The 16,925-nt window shown below is 41.4% G+C and overlaps 1 protein-coding gene across 5 annotated transcripts in view; it reads right to left on the bottom strand.

Annotated features, from left to right (window-relative positions):
• The window catches only part of EIF2A (eukaryotic translation initiation factor 2A), a 27,358-nt gene that overhangs the window by 5,804 nt on the left and 4,629 nt on the right, over positions 1-16,925 (bottom strand). For 3 of the 5 annotated variants that reach the window (XM_025192997.1, XM_025192994.1, XM_025192999.1), the window contains 9 exons: positions 16,316-16,415; positions 15,824-15,906; positions 13,539-13,612; positions 13,274-13,418; positions 11,576-11,692; positions 8,666-9,237; positions 6,857-6,973; positions 5,686-5,814; positions 3,364-3,429 (listed from right to left, as the gene is read on the bottom strand). In XM_025192997.1, coding sequence (XP_025048782.1) covers positions 3,364-3,429; positions 5,686-5,814; positions 6,857-6,973; positions 8,666-9,237; positions 11,576-11,692; positions 13,274-13,418; positions 13,539-13,612; positions 15,824-15,906; positions 16,316-16,415 — 1,403 coding nt within the window. Of the gene's footprint in view, positions 1-3,273; positions 3,328-3,363; positions 3,430-5,685; positions 5,815-6,856; positions 6,974-8,665; positions 9,238-11,575; positions 11,693-13,273; positions 13,419-13,538; positions 13,613-15,823; positions 15,907-16,315; positions 16,416-16,925 lie in introns of those variants that run through there. The other 2 variants (XM_025192996.1, XM_025192995.1) reach the window with 2 other exon arrangements.

The following is a 16,925-nucleotide window of genomic DNA, read 5'->3' as shown; positions in this document are numbered from 1 at the left end:
TCCCTACATCCTTCTGCTATAGTAATCTTAGTTCTAATTCATAACTATAGTAGAAAAGTTTTAATAGATCCAACGTTTAAGTTACAGATGTAATTTTACTTCAGCCTCACAACGTTCCAGCAAAGTATTGTCTTCATTTTACAGATAAGGAAACCAAGATGGCCAGGGCCAGCTAAAAACCACCCAGAAAATCTGAGGCAGCGCCAGAAGTACAAATGTGTCAAGCAACAATCCTGTGCCTTAACCATAAAGCCACCCCTCCTCTATATAATTATCTTCTATGAATCCTTGTAGTCTGAAGTGGAGGATAACAAAGTGAACAAGCTTGTTAAATCATAAGGAAACAAGAGCTGGGTGACAGTGTAGAGGGAAAACTTGGTGTACTTCCTCCACCACCATGCAGCCCTGCAAAATCCTCCTATCCACCAAAAGGTGGCAGAGTTAAGAAGCAGCTGCAAAAGGTATACTGCAATCCAAAACATATATAAATAAAAATGTGTACAGTGACTGGAGTTCTACAAGATGTGTTACTCATCTTGGGACAGCAGAACAAATCTCCATGTTGGGTCAAATGGTCTGACAGCGGAGGATGAGGTGCAGGTACTTAATGCAGCAGTAAGAACCACAATTGTGCTGGCAAAGATGGGGGCTAATACAATGACTTGTCCTGTTCTCTTAGGAGTAATGGAATTGGTGAAAATGCATACAGTAGCCATCTGACCACTGCCTCAGAAAAACATTGCTACTAACTTTAGTTTCTATAAAACTCTTGACATTTCTTGTTTGACCCTGTTGAAAACAAATCCCTGGATAGATGGTCCCACTGCTGAACTATGACTTACACCATGCAGTCAACTGATCTCCCATTGCATTCCCCATAGAAATCCCCAGTCAGACTACTGGCTAGTGTGCTCTGAACCCAGAAGTGAATCATTGACAAGGTAATATGATGATGATGAATGTACCAATTCCAAAGCACAACTGCTTTTGTGCATAATCACAAAAACCGTGTTCCTCCTTGCTTATGTAGTATACTGCTGTCCAGTTGCCTGACATTATTATCTGTACAAGCCGACTGGAAATAAATAGTAGGAAATGATCACATGCTCTATACACTGCTTTGAACTCTATAATATTGATGAGACGCAATGACTCTTAGACAGTCTATGTGATCTATATTAAAAATCCCACTGTGGGTGTTGTCCATTATGAAAATGAAGAACTTCACAAAAGAGGGAGGTGCCAGGGAAAGTATTAACAATTTCCATATCTGGAATGCTGGGATGCACCTCTCTCTTATCTGAGCTAACTTAGGTGTAATATGACCTAGGAAAATAATTAAATAAGACATTCCCACTACTTAAACAATGAGAGGAAGAATATTAGACCTCTTAAATTAGGGTAGGGATGGCCAACCTGCAGCACAAGTACCACAAATGGGCAGCCTGTGTGTGCAGCATATGACAATCAGGGAGAGGATAGGCAGAACAGCAGCAGACAGGACAGGGAGCCGAAGACAGAAAAGGGGATCGGGCAGGGAGCAGAGCTGGGAACAGAGCATATGATGAGGCAGAAGAAGGGGCTCTATGCAAGCGGGGGTAATTTCTGGAATGTATGGCAAAAAGGTTGCCCCCCACTGACTTAAGGGGGTAGTACCAAATAGTCCTGGATAGTACCAAACACCACAATACTGATAAGGGCAAAAATATCACATCTCAACAGCAAACGTAAGCTCTTGAATGGAATGAAGGTTCAGAAGAAACTATCAAGTGTACAAAGATGTTGTATTTGGACATTATCACTGGTGGGGGAATACAAGCTGCTTCCTCCTTCACAAAGCACTCAGTACTGATTTCTGCATTGTGTACTAAAGGCACCACTGGGTTCCAAATGAACTGGTATCAAACAGGGTCCCAGAGCAATAGCTCCAGTACCAGAGGGCATTTTAGAAATGTAAGACTTGGGTGACAAGGTGCCTAAGTCTTCAGGAGCCCCAACTGCACCCATGCGAAGGCACAGACTCTCACTAGACTTGTTACAAGTTGAAAATTTGTATCCCCATGTAAATACAGGGTATCTTAAGGTATTTAGGGCTTTGTCCCTATCCCTCTTCTGTGGAACTGATGCCTTCGCTAAAGACGTGAGAGAAACCACTTCAGATCCAACTGAAAAAAAAAGCCTGGAGTCTGTTTTATGCAGAAGCTCATGAGACCAAGATGTGACTTGGCCCTTGTAGACTGGTCCATTAAAAACCATCCCTGGACTTTTATTTCTCATTCTGGAAGGAAAATTAGTAGCATTCCCATGCTGCCCCCCTCCTCCCCTGCGAACCTCATCAGCTGCAGGGCTTGCAGATGAGGCTCACCACTCTGTGAGCCTCATCAGCTGTGGGGCTCACAGCAGGGGCAGCGTAAGGAACACCAATAGCCTCCCCAGGTGATGTGGAATGCTGCCCCAGCTATAGACCCTGTCAGCTATGGAAGTTGGTACAGCGGGAGCATGATCTCAGGCTCCTCCCTGTTCTGGCAAGAAAGCATGATTGGACCTGATGCTGAATCCCACAATCAAGCCTGCAGCCAAGCACATGTAGCATGGCAGGAGACACGATTGTGTGGATCACACACCAGGTTCTATCATGCCATTACCTGAACATCTAGAGGGGCCCTAAATGTCATAAATAACTCTTATCTATTAACTATCTACAAATTAGATAGCATAATTACCATGGTCTAAAGCTGTGGACATAGGCATTCCATCCCAAACAAACAGCAGGAAAAAGAAAATGGAGTGCCAACTAGTCCTGTCCTTTGTGTATTTGCTACAATAATACGAAGATACCTGGGGCACTTGTGGATCAAACAGGTTTTGTTAGCAAAGATTCCCTGATCTCAGACACCTACTGCACATGCACAGCCTACAATGGAATATACAGAAACAAGGACTCCAGAAAGGACTTGAGAATAACAGCAGTGTCAGTCAACATTTTTCTGCCAAGAACTGACCTACCCACTCAAATAGTGGTAATGGCACAGATGGCAACAAGACAGCTGTGCTGGAGAACAACTTGTAGGTAGGGACGCTGACTGAGGAGGCTCAAATATCCTTCTCTTGTGTTCTGTTGACTACACCCCCAAAGAGCTCTTCACCACAAGTGAGCCAGTGTTTTTAGATATTAATTTAATCTGAGGAGAAGGCTTCTCTTGGAGGTAGTGGCTCAAATCTGATTTTGATACAGGGCATGGGCAGTCTTTTAGGCACTTACCTAGGAGAATAACTGAAAAGTGGTATGGATTATGGATTGACAGCATTGAAGAAAGAGGTCTGATCCTCAAAACAAACAAAAAAAATACACGTTAGTAATACCTGGTTTTTCTCTAGCTGTTTGCCAGAAGCTGCTTGCTCTTTCAGTTGCTCAATTGCCTTCAGTTTCTGTGAAAAAGGAAAAAACCAAACAAACCTATATTGAGCTAAAAAACGTTTCTGGAGTTTTCTTGGTTTATGGTCGATTCGCTTATCAGATAAGGGAATTCCCTCCACAGGAGACATAGCAACAAAAACACTTTTCACCTGTGCATCTAAGCAGCACTGAAGAAAAATGTAGAGGTGCACTGATATATCGGTCTGATATCAGATCAGCACCGATATAAAGAAAATTGACTGCATCAGAAGTCGGCTTTTTTGGCCTGATGTGGCCGATAATTTGGGCGATAAATGCCCCGTGCACGCATGCAGCCACAGCACGTAGGCAGTGAGGAGCACAGCCTGGCAGCTTGGAGAGCTGCTTCAGCTGGTAGGTCTGTTGGGGGAGGGGAGGGGGGGGCAGACCGAGGCCCCTGCAGTGAGGGAGGGAGAGGCGCTGGGGCATGGGACAGAGCCATGGCTCGTCCAGGGGGCGCGGGAGGGGGGGGCGAGCTCCTGCTGTTGCATGCACCCCAGGAGGGTGTGTGCCCCCAGATCTGCACATGGGATGAGTGTGGGCTGGTGCTGTAGTTTTAGGGTGGGTGCAGCCCCCCACCCTCTCCCAGCACTGCCGCCACCTGCCCCAAGAGCAACCCAGCGCAGCCAAGCCCCCGCTGGGAAGAGCCTGGGGCAGCCCTGGCCCCAGCCTACAGCAGCAGCCCACCCTGTCCCACGCAGATCTGGGGGCACATGCCCCCCATGTCCTCCCAGGGTGAGTACAGCAGCAGGAGCTGCTCCCCACTCCCCATGCCCCCCAGACAAGACAATGGCTCTATCCTGTGCCCTGCCCCAGGTGGGCAGCACCTGCCCCAGCCCCTGCCCCACTCCCTTGTTCACCACAGGGGCCTCGATCTGCCACCTCCCATACCTCTTCCCTTCTACCACAGGAGGCTTACCAGCCGGACACTATTTTTCAAGCTGCCAGGCTGTGCATCAGAAATCAGATCAGTATCAGCTGATATGCCTCCTTAAAAAGTGGCTATCTGTATTGGCCAAAAAAATTGGTGCACCCCTAGAAAAATTGAATCACTATAACATCATATCCTAGATACTTTAATGTATATCACCAATCCAGAAACAGGACAATTTCTTGCACTGAGGAGCTGCATCTAAGGTTCAGAAGGAAATCTTCTGCAGTAAAAATTCTCCTTCTCCACACATCACCTTCTACCATGGCTGAAGGCCATAATCAAAACAGAAAACTAAGGCTGATTCGATAAGAGCAAAACACCAAAAATACACCTTTATTACTAATCAAGAAGAGCAGCCCTGTTGTCCAAACACGGCTTCATTCTTGTCTGACTAGATGTAAATCAGAGAACTCTCAGGCCTGGCAGTTCACCTGGTCTCTTTTTGAGGTTTGGGTGAAAGAAACAGTGAGATGGATTTATATCATTTCCTACAGATATCCCCTCAGAACACAACCATAGACTATGGACAGGCGTTCATTCCCAATGCTAAAAATTCTGTGAAGACTGTAGGACACTGGGTATCCTCAACAGCCAATAAGTGTGCAGGCCTTCAAATTAAATTGAGAGGAGGAGAGATCTTCCTGGTTGGAAGTGAAGATAACTTTGTTGTGCCAGAGCCAGTTCTCTTCCACAAGAGACACCTTGAATAGGTGTACGCTCTCTTTGTGAAAAGCCTCTCTCTCAGCACAACTATAATGCCCATCTAAAGGCATAGCGATAGGCTCTACTGGGAAATACGTGCAACACACTATGTCAAAACCAAAGCTATTGGGAAGGAATAAAGTTGAACAGTAAGCAAGAGCAACTCTCCCTGTCCCCTGCAACCTGAAGTCAGAACAGTCTTCTCAGAACACATGGGGAAGTAGTACCTGCCAAGCAAAGACAAGAGGCTCCTAGGGTTGCTTCACAAGTACAACTAGGTATCAGCTACACACTGGTCCTTTTTAGCAGTGGTTTCTCCCAAACCAAATCCAGCAGTACTTGGCAAATGGCAGGAAGAATGGAGAAATGAGTGTCATGCTGGACAGACCACAATGTGCTCTACCGTGCTTAGGCCCTACATGGACAAAGCCATTTTTAAATGATTACTGATGTGTTACTTTAGAATACGAGAAAGTAGAAGACAGCAGTTGGAACAGCTTATACATTTTACATGCATCCCCCTTGGTGCTGCTATTAACAATCTCTGAGATTGGCCCTTTAGGACCTTTTTATATAGAAAACTGTCCTTCATTATAAAAAAAACCTCTCTCACCTTTTTCAAGTTCTTTATCTTTTTGTCTACCTCGGGGTCTCCTGATGTCACAGCAGGCATGGGATTGCAGGGTATGTTCTGAGTTGCTGGAGGTAGTGCTGATTCCTGGCTCCCATCAACTCTGGCTTCCTGGAAATTAATAAAATTAATGCTTCATCTACCAAAAAAAAAATATAGACTATTTTAATCAACACGTTTGATTTGACACACATGAAAACACAGGAAAAACCACTCGACATTTCCCCCTCTCACTAGCTCTCTAATGTTTTTTTATGGTTAAAAGCCACTTTGCAGTTATAAGGTATGGTACTCATCAGAATTTGTCTGACACTGCAGGGTTTTGGGGTTTTTTTTTAATTCTTTCTATTAAGAGAGATCAAGAAACCTTGGTTCAATTAAGTACTGATAGGAATAAAACTATTTAAAACGTATGATTTTTTTTTCTTTACATTTCATGATTCTTTCACATATAACAGCTAGTGGTTTAGCACGCCCACAGAAAAGAAATATAGGCAGCAAAACACAGTCAGCGCAGCCAGGATCCAGAACCAACTTCCAAGGGAAGTGGTGCTGGCTCCTACCTTAGGGGTCTTTAAAAGGAGGCTTGATAACTACCTAGCTGGGGTCATATGAGCTTAAATTTACTAGGAGTCATATGAACCCAGTATTCATCTCTGCCCAGGGCAGGGGGTCAGACTTGATGATCTGCTCAGGTCCCCTCCGACCCCACATCTATGAATCTATGAAAACCATCTATGAGAAAGACAAAGCCCAGGTCTCGTTTACTTAAAAACAACTTACCTGCTAAGAACTGCCTGCCAAGAGGAGTATTCCATCTATTGACTCCTCTGTGAAATCCTATGAAACATGAACTTTCATTTCTACCCAGGAGAACTTGTACAGTCTTTTTCCGATGCTTGATGAAGGGTGCTTGTGCCTGAAAGCTTGCAATTAAAGATTTTTTTTGCAAAAATCTTGTTGGTCTAATAAAAGATATCACCTCTACCATGAGCCCTGATAACTTAAGATGTGTATTAAATGTGCTATCCTATCCCCTGATATTTTGCATGCAGTCATGAACAGGTGCATTCCACAAATAAATGTAAGTTCATTATATGGGACTGGCAAACACTTTTAATATTATCCTTAAGAGGACTGACTCCAGCAGTACCTGTTTAGCAGCTTTCTTTGCTTCATGCTTTCTTTGATTTTTAAGTGCTGTTTTAGATAATGGCTTATCAATACTTCCTGGTTGTGGTTTCATGTTCTGAGGAGGCTCATCCTCATGCTGTGAGAAACACAAAAATTAAGCAGTTCTAAAATATGCATTCTATATTTGTAAAAAAACCCTCAAAAACCACTACTGCTAAAAACCTGCTAAAATGTTTTTACATATTAAATTTAGTGCCATAATACGTTTAAAGATGACCTACAAATTAAAAAAAAAATGGGTTTGTGCCCTTTCTTTTTGATAGCTTAAGACAGCACAGGAAGTTTCAACCCCCAAAAGATCTCCCTTTGGTTTCAGGATTTGTTTATCCTGCACCTCCTAAAGACTATGGATTCCTGGCAGAATCACAACATCACATGTACCCAGAAGATAAATACCTGCAAATATAAAAGGGAAAACACTGTTTTGTCAGACTGCTTATAGATTTTACTCTTATTGACAATTGTTTAATTAAAACTCTTGAGGTTCAGTTGGAAGCAAAATTTTGTTAGATCATCAATAATCCTGCCCCTTCACTTGCAAAGCAAGAAAGATCTTGTACCACTTATTTTGTTCTCCAAGGGAGGGAGACCAGAACTGATAGTTCTGAGTTTTTCGAATTAAAAAACCAAAACCAAAAAGCAAAGCCTTTTTTTTGTATCATATCATATATATTTCCCCTTGCAGGCTACTCTAAAAAAAACAAAAACAGAGACACAAACCAGGAAAAACAACCATCAATACACTCCCAAGTATTTTCTAAAAAACCTATGTTTAGCAGGTTGGATATATTCAATGCTGCAATGCCTTTAAATATATTTAAACAGTTTTCTATCACTATTTTCTAGAATGACTTAAGCAAGGAATGATTTTGCCTTGAGCAGGAGTTTAGACTACATGACCTCTTGAGGTCCTTGTCAGCCCTATTTTTCTTTGATTCTATGACTCCACCTACCCCCCTTATATAAGCTGGCTAAATTTGTTTACATGGTGAAATGAGACACTAGGGGTGAGTAACAGTTGAGGGTTTGTAATGAGTGTCTCATTCCTTTGTAGACAGCAGTCTCAACATCAAAACCATATAAAGTTAAGAGAAATAAAAAGGAAACATACTGTAATCACCATTAAATACAATGATTACAAAGACTACTCATTTTATTTAAAATGAGACTTTGGGCAATATTGCTAACTGACAACTGAAAGGGAAGATAAAGAGTACATCATCAAAAGAAAAATGCTTAGGCTGAACTGGATTTGTTAATGGTTTCACTGGGCCTAATACAGGGGAAAATATTAATTTGGAGATACAAATGCCCAACCAAGCTGGACTTATCTAATGGGAGAGGCCAGTATGATTTAGGACAGCAAACCATCCCCCAAGAACTTTAGTTCTGGCTCACACTCTAGCAAACAGGTTCACTAAAACATGATGAACACAGCACAGTTGGAGTGACAGATTTCCCAACTACCCACATACCCTTTTGGGTTTTTCAACAGCAGCAACTGTAGGCAGAATTTGCAAACTCTATGTAATTGGGAAGCTAGGGAGATGATTTGCCCTGCAAAGCTTATAAGACTTCTAGAACATATCCTTGAAAACATAGCCGGTTGCTAACACAAGGTTTCTAACAGATGTGCATTTGTTTAAAAAAAAAAAAAAGTTGAGACTAGGCTGATCATTCCCCTACCATCCCCAGTTAAATGTATTTTGTAATGAAGTATCAAACAGGTACTAGGATAGACAAGCAAGAGCTAGTGACATTTACTTACAAGTTTAGAACTAGTTACAGGTTTGTTCCTCAGAGCTGGTGGTCTATAAGCTTGAGCGGGCTTTGGCTCAGCATTTGGCAGCTCACTTGGAACTGCCTGGTAAGTTACTGCTTTTGTCGGAAAAATGCCATCCAAAAACGGCTGCCAGGAAACTTGCCATAGTTCTTCATTTACTGGGACTTCATACTGGTGAAGAACAGAGCCGGTATAATGCCAGATCTTGTAGCCATTACCAACTCGCAGCCTTGGAGCACACGTAGCAGTTACAAAATGTTCCCCATCAGGGCACCATGCAAAATACGTCGAATCTGATCCCAGGGGTTTGGAAATAAGTTTGTAATTTTTAACATCCCACACTTCCATCTGTCCTCTGAGATTGCCAAATCCTGCTAGAACTAAGATATGTCCTGAAGGGTTGTAATAGACGGCATTGCGAGGACCAGTACCAAAATCAAACACAGGGTCACATTTCAAATTGAAAACAGTTGCTTTAGCAGGCATAAAACCATACACAACACAAAACTCTGTGGAGTTGGGATTCCATACCACATCATAAATGGGACCAGTTTTTGCTAAAAGGAAAAGAAATATAAATTAACATTTTAAATTTCATACATTTCATTTGAATAAAACTCCACCCCGCAAATGTTAGTACAAATCTTTGCTGAAATCCAATCACTGACAATTACAGCACAACTGACTTTTGATAATGGCATTGGTAGAAATTAATATCACAAAACACCATTTTATACTCTATTTTAAAAATCCCTTGGTTTTTTTTGTCCCGCCATTCAAAGCCAATATCTCAGGGTCTTCTAAAACTTGTAGCAGTGATGCACTGGAAACTTGCAAAAAAGCAGGACCTTTATACCAGCTGTATAAAGTTATTACACTGTAAAATACTGGATCTTGTTTCTAGACCACAAGACATCCTTAGCCTCTTACCAGAGAAATTTTCCTTTCGTAAGAAAAATGGAGGAGACTAAAACACATTTTTGTGGGATGTTGGTTAACCAGTAAAGGCTGGTTGAAGCTAGTCAGAGGGTTGGAATGTTGAAATATAGAGTGGAAAGATGGAACAGCGGCCCAAGTGCAAATGAGGTGCTCAGTGCTGAATTAAAAAAATGCACTTTACTGAACATTTGTACAATTTATCACATAGATATCAGTCCACATGTGGTCTAGTTAGCTATCCTTACTTACAATTCATGTAGTACCAAATTAATTGCTGGTACTCATTTTAATATAAACTCTTAAAACAGAATGTTGATTCAATTTAGCTAAATAAATTTTGATCACTGACTCCTGTTGCTCATGTTTCTTTGTTGGCAATAATCAAAGCCATGTTTCACTTTTTCTTTCAAAGGGAATAGCTACATTTGGAATAATTAACTATAAAGTGTTATTTTTAATAAAGCATTTGAAATGAAAACTGCAGTATTAAACTGCAGTTTGCAAAATAAGCCTTAAGATGAACATACTTAAGCACTAACTAATTGCTCAGATAAGAAAGGTAACTGCTCCCAAAAGAAGACCCCTTCCTAGTTATAGGCCTGCCCAAGGTTTTCAGTCAAATTAGCAAAAGAAAATGGGGGTTTATAGTCCTTGCTACCAGAAATGGCGTCGTAGCAGGACAATTAGAGAATCTATCACAGTGAGCACTGGTACTGAAGAGAAGGCAAACAACCATGGGAAAATCCAGTTAATCAACAGTTTGCAGTGTCACATCTTTTTTAATATGAAGATTTCTAAATCCTTTATTTGTTTAATTGCTAAGCCTGTCAACACCTGTGAAACAGCAGCTGTTCAACAGTGTATAGCAGTTTAGGAGAGGAAGGAAAAAAAACAACACTCCAATAGACTTTGGTTAGCAGATGTTGGCATGCACCAGGACACTAGGATTAAACTCCTCTAACTTCCACAAAATGTGTTGTCTCATCCCAAATTTATTATCGATTTTTCCTTCAAAAATATCAAACTTTTCTTTTCCAATTACCATGTTCCATGTACTCTGAAAATGCAATTAACCTGTTTGTGTGAGCACATATACACGTGGACACATACAGAAAGGGGCAGGTTTTTTATGCCTGTTATGGAAAGTCCTAGACAATGGAGCAACTGCATTTCAGTACAGCATACCACCAAACATATGCATGTGTAGGCATGAGAGTTGCAGTTTATAGTCTGATGCAATTTTATAGGTGTTCAATTGCCAAGAAACACAGGAAATTGAACTTATTTTTTAAAGTATTTTTCTTTTAAATTGTCCATTACCATCACAAATTCCAACACCTTATTATCTGTGTAGTACATCAATGGGAACCAACCTTTGTGGCAAGCATGCCACCAATTAGCCCTGCACCCTCCCCAAGTGCCACTCTGATCCTTTAGCCTTACCCAATCTACCACTCATCTTTCTACTCCCTGTGCTTTACTTTCTGCCTCAGCTGCATCTCTGTTTTCTGCTTCCTGACCTACCTGCAATTGTGCTGCCTGCCCCCTCTCCAATCTGCCAGGTGCCACACACACAAGCTGCCCATGCCTTTTGTGGCATCTGTGTCGCTCGCTGGCCACCCTGTTGTACCTAAATCACTCTGAATGACGAACAATATATTTTTACAGAAATTAACCAAAAAACCCAACCAAACTCAACAATAACTCTCACTCTGAAAAGCATTTTGTGATATTTTTTACTCAACCAGCTGTATACTTGGGGAAGAAGTTTGATAAACTTCCAGGCGCACACTGCCCTTCCTTCGGTCATGCCTGAAAGTTTGTCAGGCTCCTCTCCCAGCTACACAGTTGGTCCAATAAAAGAGATCAGAAAACAAGTCTTGCCTGTCACACACTTCTGGACCATCACAGCTGCAACAACACTCTAACCCCACTAGTGCTCTGAAAACCACTTACGTAATTGTACAACAGCACTTTCTCCATTTGTTGCAATGTAGTGTAGGGTTTGTTCACCATAATATGATGCTCCGGTTTTATCAACCTCTGTACTGGCTATTACTAGCACAGCAGTAGCTATTAAGGTACAAAACAGAAGATGCGTTTAAAAAAAAAATGCAAACCAAGTAGGCTCTATTGCACAATCATATACACATTGAGAAATGCAGATGTGGCTAACTGTGAAATCTATCATTAAGGTGACTTGGATGCTTTCTCTACAGCCACTGTTACCACATGCTCATGACTGCCTATCATTTTCTCTTTTTCACCTGAAATTTTCCCTTCTAGATTTTAACCCAAGGGGTGGAAGGGAACCTTTCTGAGGGAAGGATGAGAGCATAGCCCAGTCACTGCATTTTAGAATTATGCAAAAAATTAACAAACTTTTACTGACATAAAGAGACGATGTATATGCACATATACAAGTGTATGTGATAGTGGGTTGCAGCATAATATTTTACCACCGTGATTTTGAAAGACCTGCCATTACTCAACAAGTGGCAAAGCACACACTGGGTTACGCAGTTTGTATGCACAAATGGAAGTACATGCATATACATGTAATTTAATATTTTACTTCCGTAAACTTAAGGCTCTAACCAGTAGAAATTATATTCGTAGGCATATACAATTAGTATGACTGCAATTAATTTCCACTATATTCAGTGACATACCAGTTCATGGAACCAGAATAATAAACATATTATTAATGTTGACTAGTTACATAAAATGTGCATCTGTGCTATCATGTTGTTCTAGTTTGGAACTTTTTTACCATGCAAATAAGGAAGAGCAGTAAGATCAGTGGACAAGGGAATGTTTTCCTCTCTCATGTTTTTTTTCCATAAAGGTTAAATAAATTTAAAATTCTCGCTCGCAGTCCAATATAATCATAAGCCTACACTTTAAACAGTTCAAAACAGTGAAACAACATTCAGGTTTTCATAGCAACTCAACTGGCCCACACTGCACATATACAGTATAGTCTGAATTTCTAGCTGCACTGATGTTAAACGTACATTTGAATAAAACAGTCAGCTTCTGTCCTCTGACACTTGGTTATGATTCCACCTGTTCTCAGTGGGAGCTGTAAGGACACAGCTGAGGGCAAAATTTGGGTCACATTGTACAATGGTGATTTTACATACATTACAAACATATGGGAGATTTTACAAAACAGATTAAGTGTTCCTTTGAAACAGTTTACAGTCTACACAAGTTAAGACATGACACCTGACGAGTAAAGGAGGAATGGTAGACAGGATCTTGGATTAAGTGGCTTTAAAAAAAAATGAAATAGGAGAAAGTATGTTCTATGTCAACAAGAATTAGGATATGGTGTGGTGAGATTTTTACCAGGAAACCTATAATTTAACTGTAACAGGAGGTTCATGTGAAGCATTAAAAAATATTAGAAGGCAAGAATAGGAAAAGTACAAAACGAATACTAGGGGCAAAAGGAGGACAACATGACAGCAGGGAGAGGGAGACAGAGAAGAAGAGATCACACGGGGCAGCACTCTGAAGTTCATTCTTATAAGCATTTGTCTTCAGTATCCACCTAACCACAAATTAGTTAGGTAAGTACAAAAATTAGAAATTCCACAGTAAGCAAAACAATTAAAATATAAAAGATTGAACACATGGCCACTATACCTTTTTTATTCCACAGCATTGTCACTTTGTCAGCTTTAAAGAAACTTTTGTTGGCCAATGCCGACTGAGGACCACCAAAGTTGGGGTACTGGTATAGTCTTACAAAGGAGGGTGCACCCTTGCTCCCAGGAACATACACAGCAACCTAAATCAACACCAGGATATTAAGTTTTTGTATTATTCTTAGCAGCACAGAGGCAAAGAAGCATGATTCCTTAAGGGAACCAAAAATGTAAAATGTCAAATGAATAAGTGTTACAAGTACCTTGTTTGGCTGAGATCCAGGTGACAGCACAAAATCACTAACTTTTTGCAAATGAAGTTTATGTGCAATAGTATCTGCAAAACCATAATTGCAAAAAAGGTTAAATGACAGATAATGCTAGTCCGCATACTTAATCATAATGTTATTTGGGCCTGTGACACTGATAAACATGGAGCTGCATATCTACCTATAAACAGATTCTTTACTTGGTAAAAACAGCAGTGCAACCACCTTTAACTGTATATTCCCTCAGACTTGAAGCTCTGGCTAGATTTACTTCTATTTACAGTCACAGCCTGGAACCTACTTGAACCAAGTCTGGGTCTGAAACATTCTGCAAGCTTTAAGGAAGAAGTTCATGCAGTGGGAAGATCTCTTAAACCTGCCCAAACACACTTTTTGGTCCATAAACTAGGCAAGTGTCAGTCTTCCATCTTATCTACATTGTGTACAGAGGCAGCCACAGCTGCTCCTACTCATCCGCCTCCACTCTATACAAAGCCAGGTGTGCTTCTCCCAGGATTTTTATGAATGAAAGCCAGGTGATGACTTCATATGGCAGGCCCTTTGAAAGGTCTCCTGTGTATCAAACACTGCTCCCGCTGCTGGCACACTCAAAATAATGCATCTAGAAAAAAATTCCACACCAGCAACACTCAGAGTAAGCTCAGTACCAGAAATGGGAAATGATTTCCTCTTAGACAAGTCATATTTTCCCAACACCTGATGGGCGTATGGGGGTGTCTCTACCACATTAAGGATTATAGCAGCAGGCACCAACCTTTGTTGGCAGGCATACCACAAATTATAGCATGCCACTCCAATCCCCTTCCCCAATCTGATCTGATGCTCTGCTCTCTGCTTCCTGCTGCTGTGCTGCCTGCCCCCACCTTGATCTGCCAAATGTCACTTGTGGCACCTGTGCTGCAGGTTGGCCACCCCCATGTTAAGGGGTTCTTCCTTCCAAGTGAATCCAGTTGCCCTTCCCACTATTCTTCCATTTGAGTGGACTAACACCCATCTTAAAAGAAAGTACACCCTTGCTTCCAGGAAAATACATAGCACTTTAAGTCACAAATCATCCTTATTGATCTGCGGAGTAGATCATTCATTACTGAACATTCTACCTGAATAGAGTGTTCAGTAACATCTTTAATCCTAAGGAGTAGCCTTGGTTCAGCGGGATCGTTCAAAGGTGGCTGGAATTAATCTAACTGGAAATCATTAGCCCTCCCACAGAAACTGCAAGGTTCAATTCATGAATGACCTCTTTGCCAACTAAAGCCAGCAAAGTTTGTTCAACAACTAGCTTTAAATATAAAGTGCAAAGGAAATTTGCTTTCACAACAGTCTCACCTCTCGGTTTATAAAAGATCAGAATCAAGACAAAAAGGGAAAGAACAAATAGTGCAGGGCAGGAACCCTACTGGCATGAGAAGACATTTTTACAAGTGCAACCCAAGGACTATTTCCCCCTCCGAGTCATTTTGGAAGCTTTCTTCCCCCACCAGGAATGATAATAAAAACCTTTCTCCAAGAATATTTAAACACTACTCCAGGAATCCACCAAATGACAGATGACTTGTCCCACTTTCACCCTAACCGTCTTTCTTCAGCTAATCTCAAGTCAGATACACAATTTCTTGATATTTCTAAGTTCCAACCGCTTCAGAAAACAATACTTCCTGTTGTACATTACCCATGACAGTGTGTTGTGCTGCCACCATTAGCTCCCAACATCTTTATGCCATCTTAAAGGTTTTTCTTCTCTCCATCCCCATTTCCTCCTTCACTGTTCTCTTCTCTGCCCAGCACTGCCTGTTTTCAACATACTGCTCTGCCTCCACCCATCATCCTTTCAACTCCCTACTACCCAGCTTGCTTTCCTTGCTCCCTAAATTCCCTTGACTCACACCAAGCCTCTGAAAGAATCTCCCTCAACTGCAGTGCTGTTCTTGCAAGTATTCATTTTCTAATCTTTTTTCCCCTATTTCTTTTTGACAACTGGAATAGAAAAGCCGAGCACAAGCCATGAGAGGAATCACAAGCCAAATTCTGTACTGACACATACTTCATGAATTCTGTTAGCAATAAGTCAAGTCAGAACTGGGCACCTGTGTCTAAAATATAGCAGGCCAGGACTTGATTAAATCCGTAATGATTTTCTGTTCCAAAATAAAAGCTTCAACTAATATTTCAATTGAAGCCAAGAAATACGAGTAATGAGACAAGGTGAAGAAAGCCAGAGGAGAAATGTATGAAGAGTGCAATGAAAGTTTACGTACTAAATTCGTTCTTTTCAAAGAAGTGTATTTCGTTGTTTACACTCCTGGCACAAATGCTTTCATCCTCCGCCCAGCAAGGACACCTGGGATTAAAGGAAAAAAATGATAATAAGCAGAACTAGGAAACATTTTACTATCTTGACCTTTAAAAGCTGAACAGCAAATCTTAAGTTTAGATCGCTGGTCAAATAGATTCAATGTTACAAATTTGCAAGAGGCTGATAGCAGCTATATAATAAAAATGCATGCAATCAGACTTAGAGTTGCTAATGGGACTGTTTTCTCACCAACTGCACCTTATCGTGCATAAGGATAGCAAATTCACTGTATTAAAAACAACTGTGTACAGTTACTTCCTAGTATTGAGACTTACTTTCAGTCTGAAACAGGCAATATTTTGAAAAACACCACCACACTAAAATGACACTTTCAGGATCATGTTTTGGAAATCACTTTTCTTTGAAATAATTAGTGCTTGGAAACATTATTTACCAGTTCTGCATCTTTTTCTGGATGAAAGACTTTAAACATTTCCCCGTTTTCAAATCATAAAGTTGTAGGTTGGGCACCCCTGCCGTGCCATCTTTAGCAGCTGTAATAAAAACACACATTTACCATGGTGGCCCTAAGCATGAGTGTAATTCTACTTTACTACCATCCTGTCCAAGCAATGGACTCTCATGAAGTAGGATTTCATAGATTTCATAGACATTAGGGCTGGAAGGGACCTCGGAAGATCATCGAGTCCAGCCCCCTGCCCAAAGGGCAGGAAGTCAGCTGGGGTCATAGGATCCCAGCAAGATAAGCATCCAGTTTGCTCTTGAAGGTGTTCTAAGGATGCTGGGAACCTTATAACAGTAAGGTTTAGGGGTGCACCAATAAAGATTTGTTTGACTGATACTGCTGGCTGATTATTAACCAGCCCTATAGGCCAATATCCATCTGACTGCTGATATGCAGCCTGGAGAGCAGCATCCGGCCAGTAAGTCTGTTGGAGGGAAGGTGCATGGGGGAGGGAAGGGGAATGGGGGGGTGCAGATCGAGGTCCCCCCTGCACTATGAGGGAGGGAGTGGGGCTGGGGCCAGACAAAGCCACAGGTGG

The sequence above is a fragment of the Alligator sinensis genome, unplaced genomic scaffold (assembly GCF_000455745.1).
Source record: "Alligator sinensis unplaced genomic scaffold, ASM45574v1 scaffold1009_1, whole genome shotgun sequence".
NCBI lineage: Eukaryota > Metazoa > Chordata > Crocodylia > Alligatoridae > Alligator > Alligator sinensis.
The sequence above is the reverse complement of the archived record's forward strand: the minus strand, read 5'-3'. Positions and strand labels throughout refer to the sequence as shown.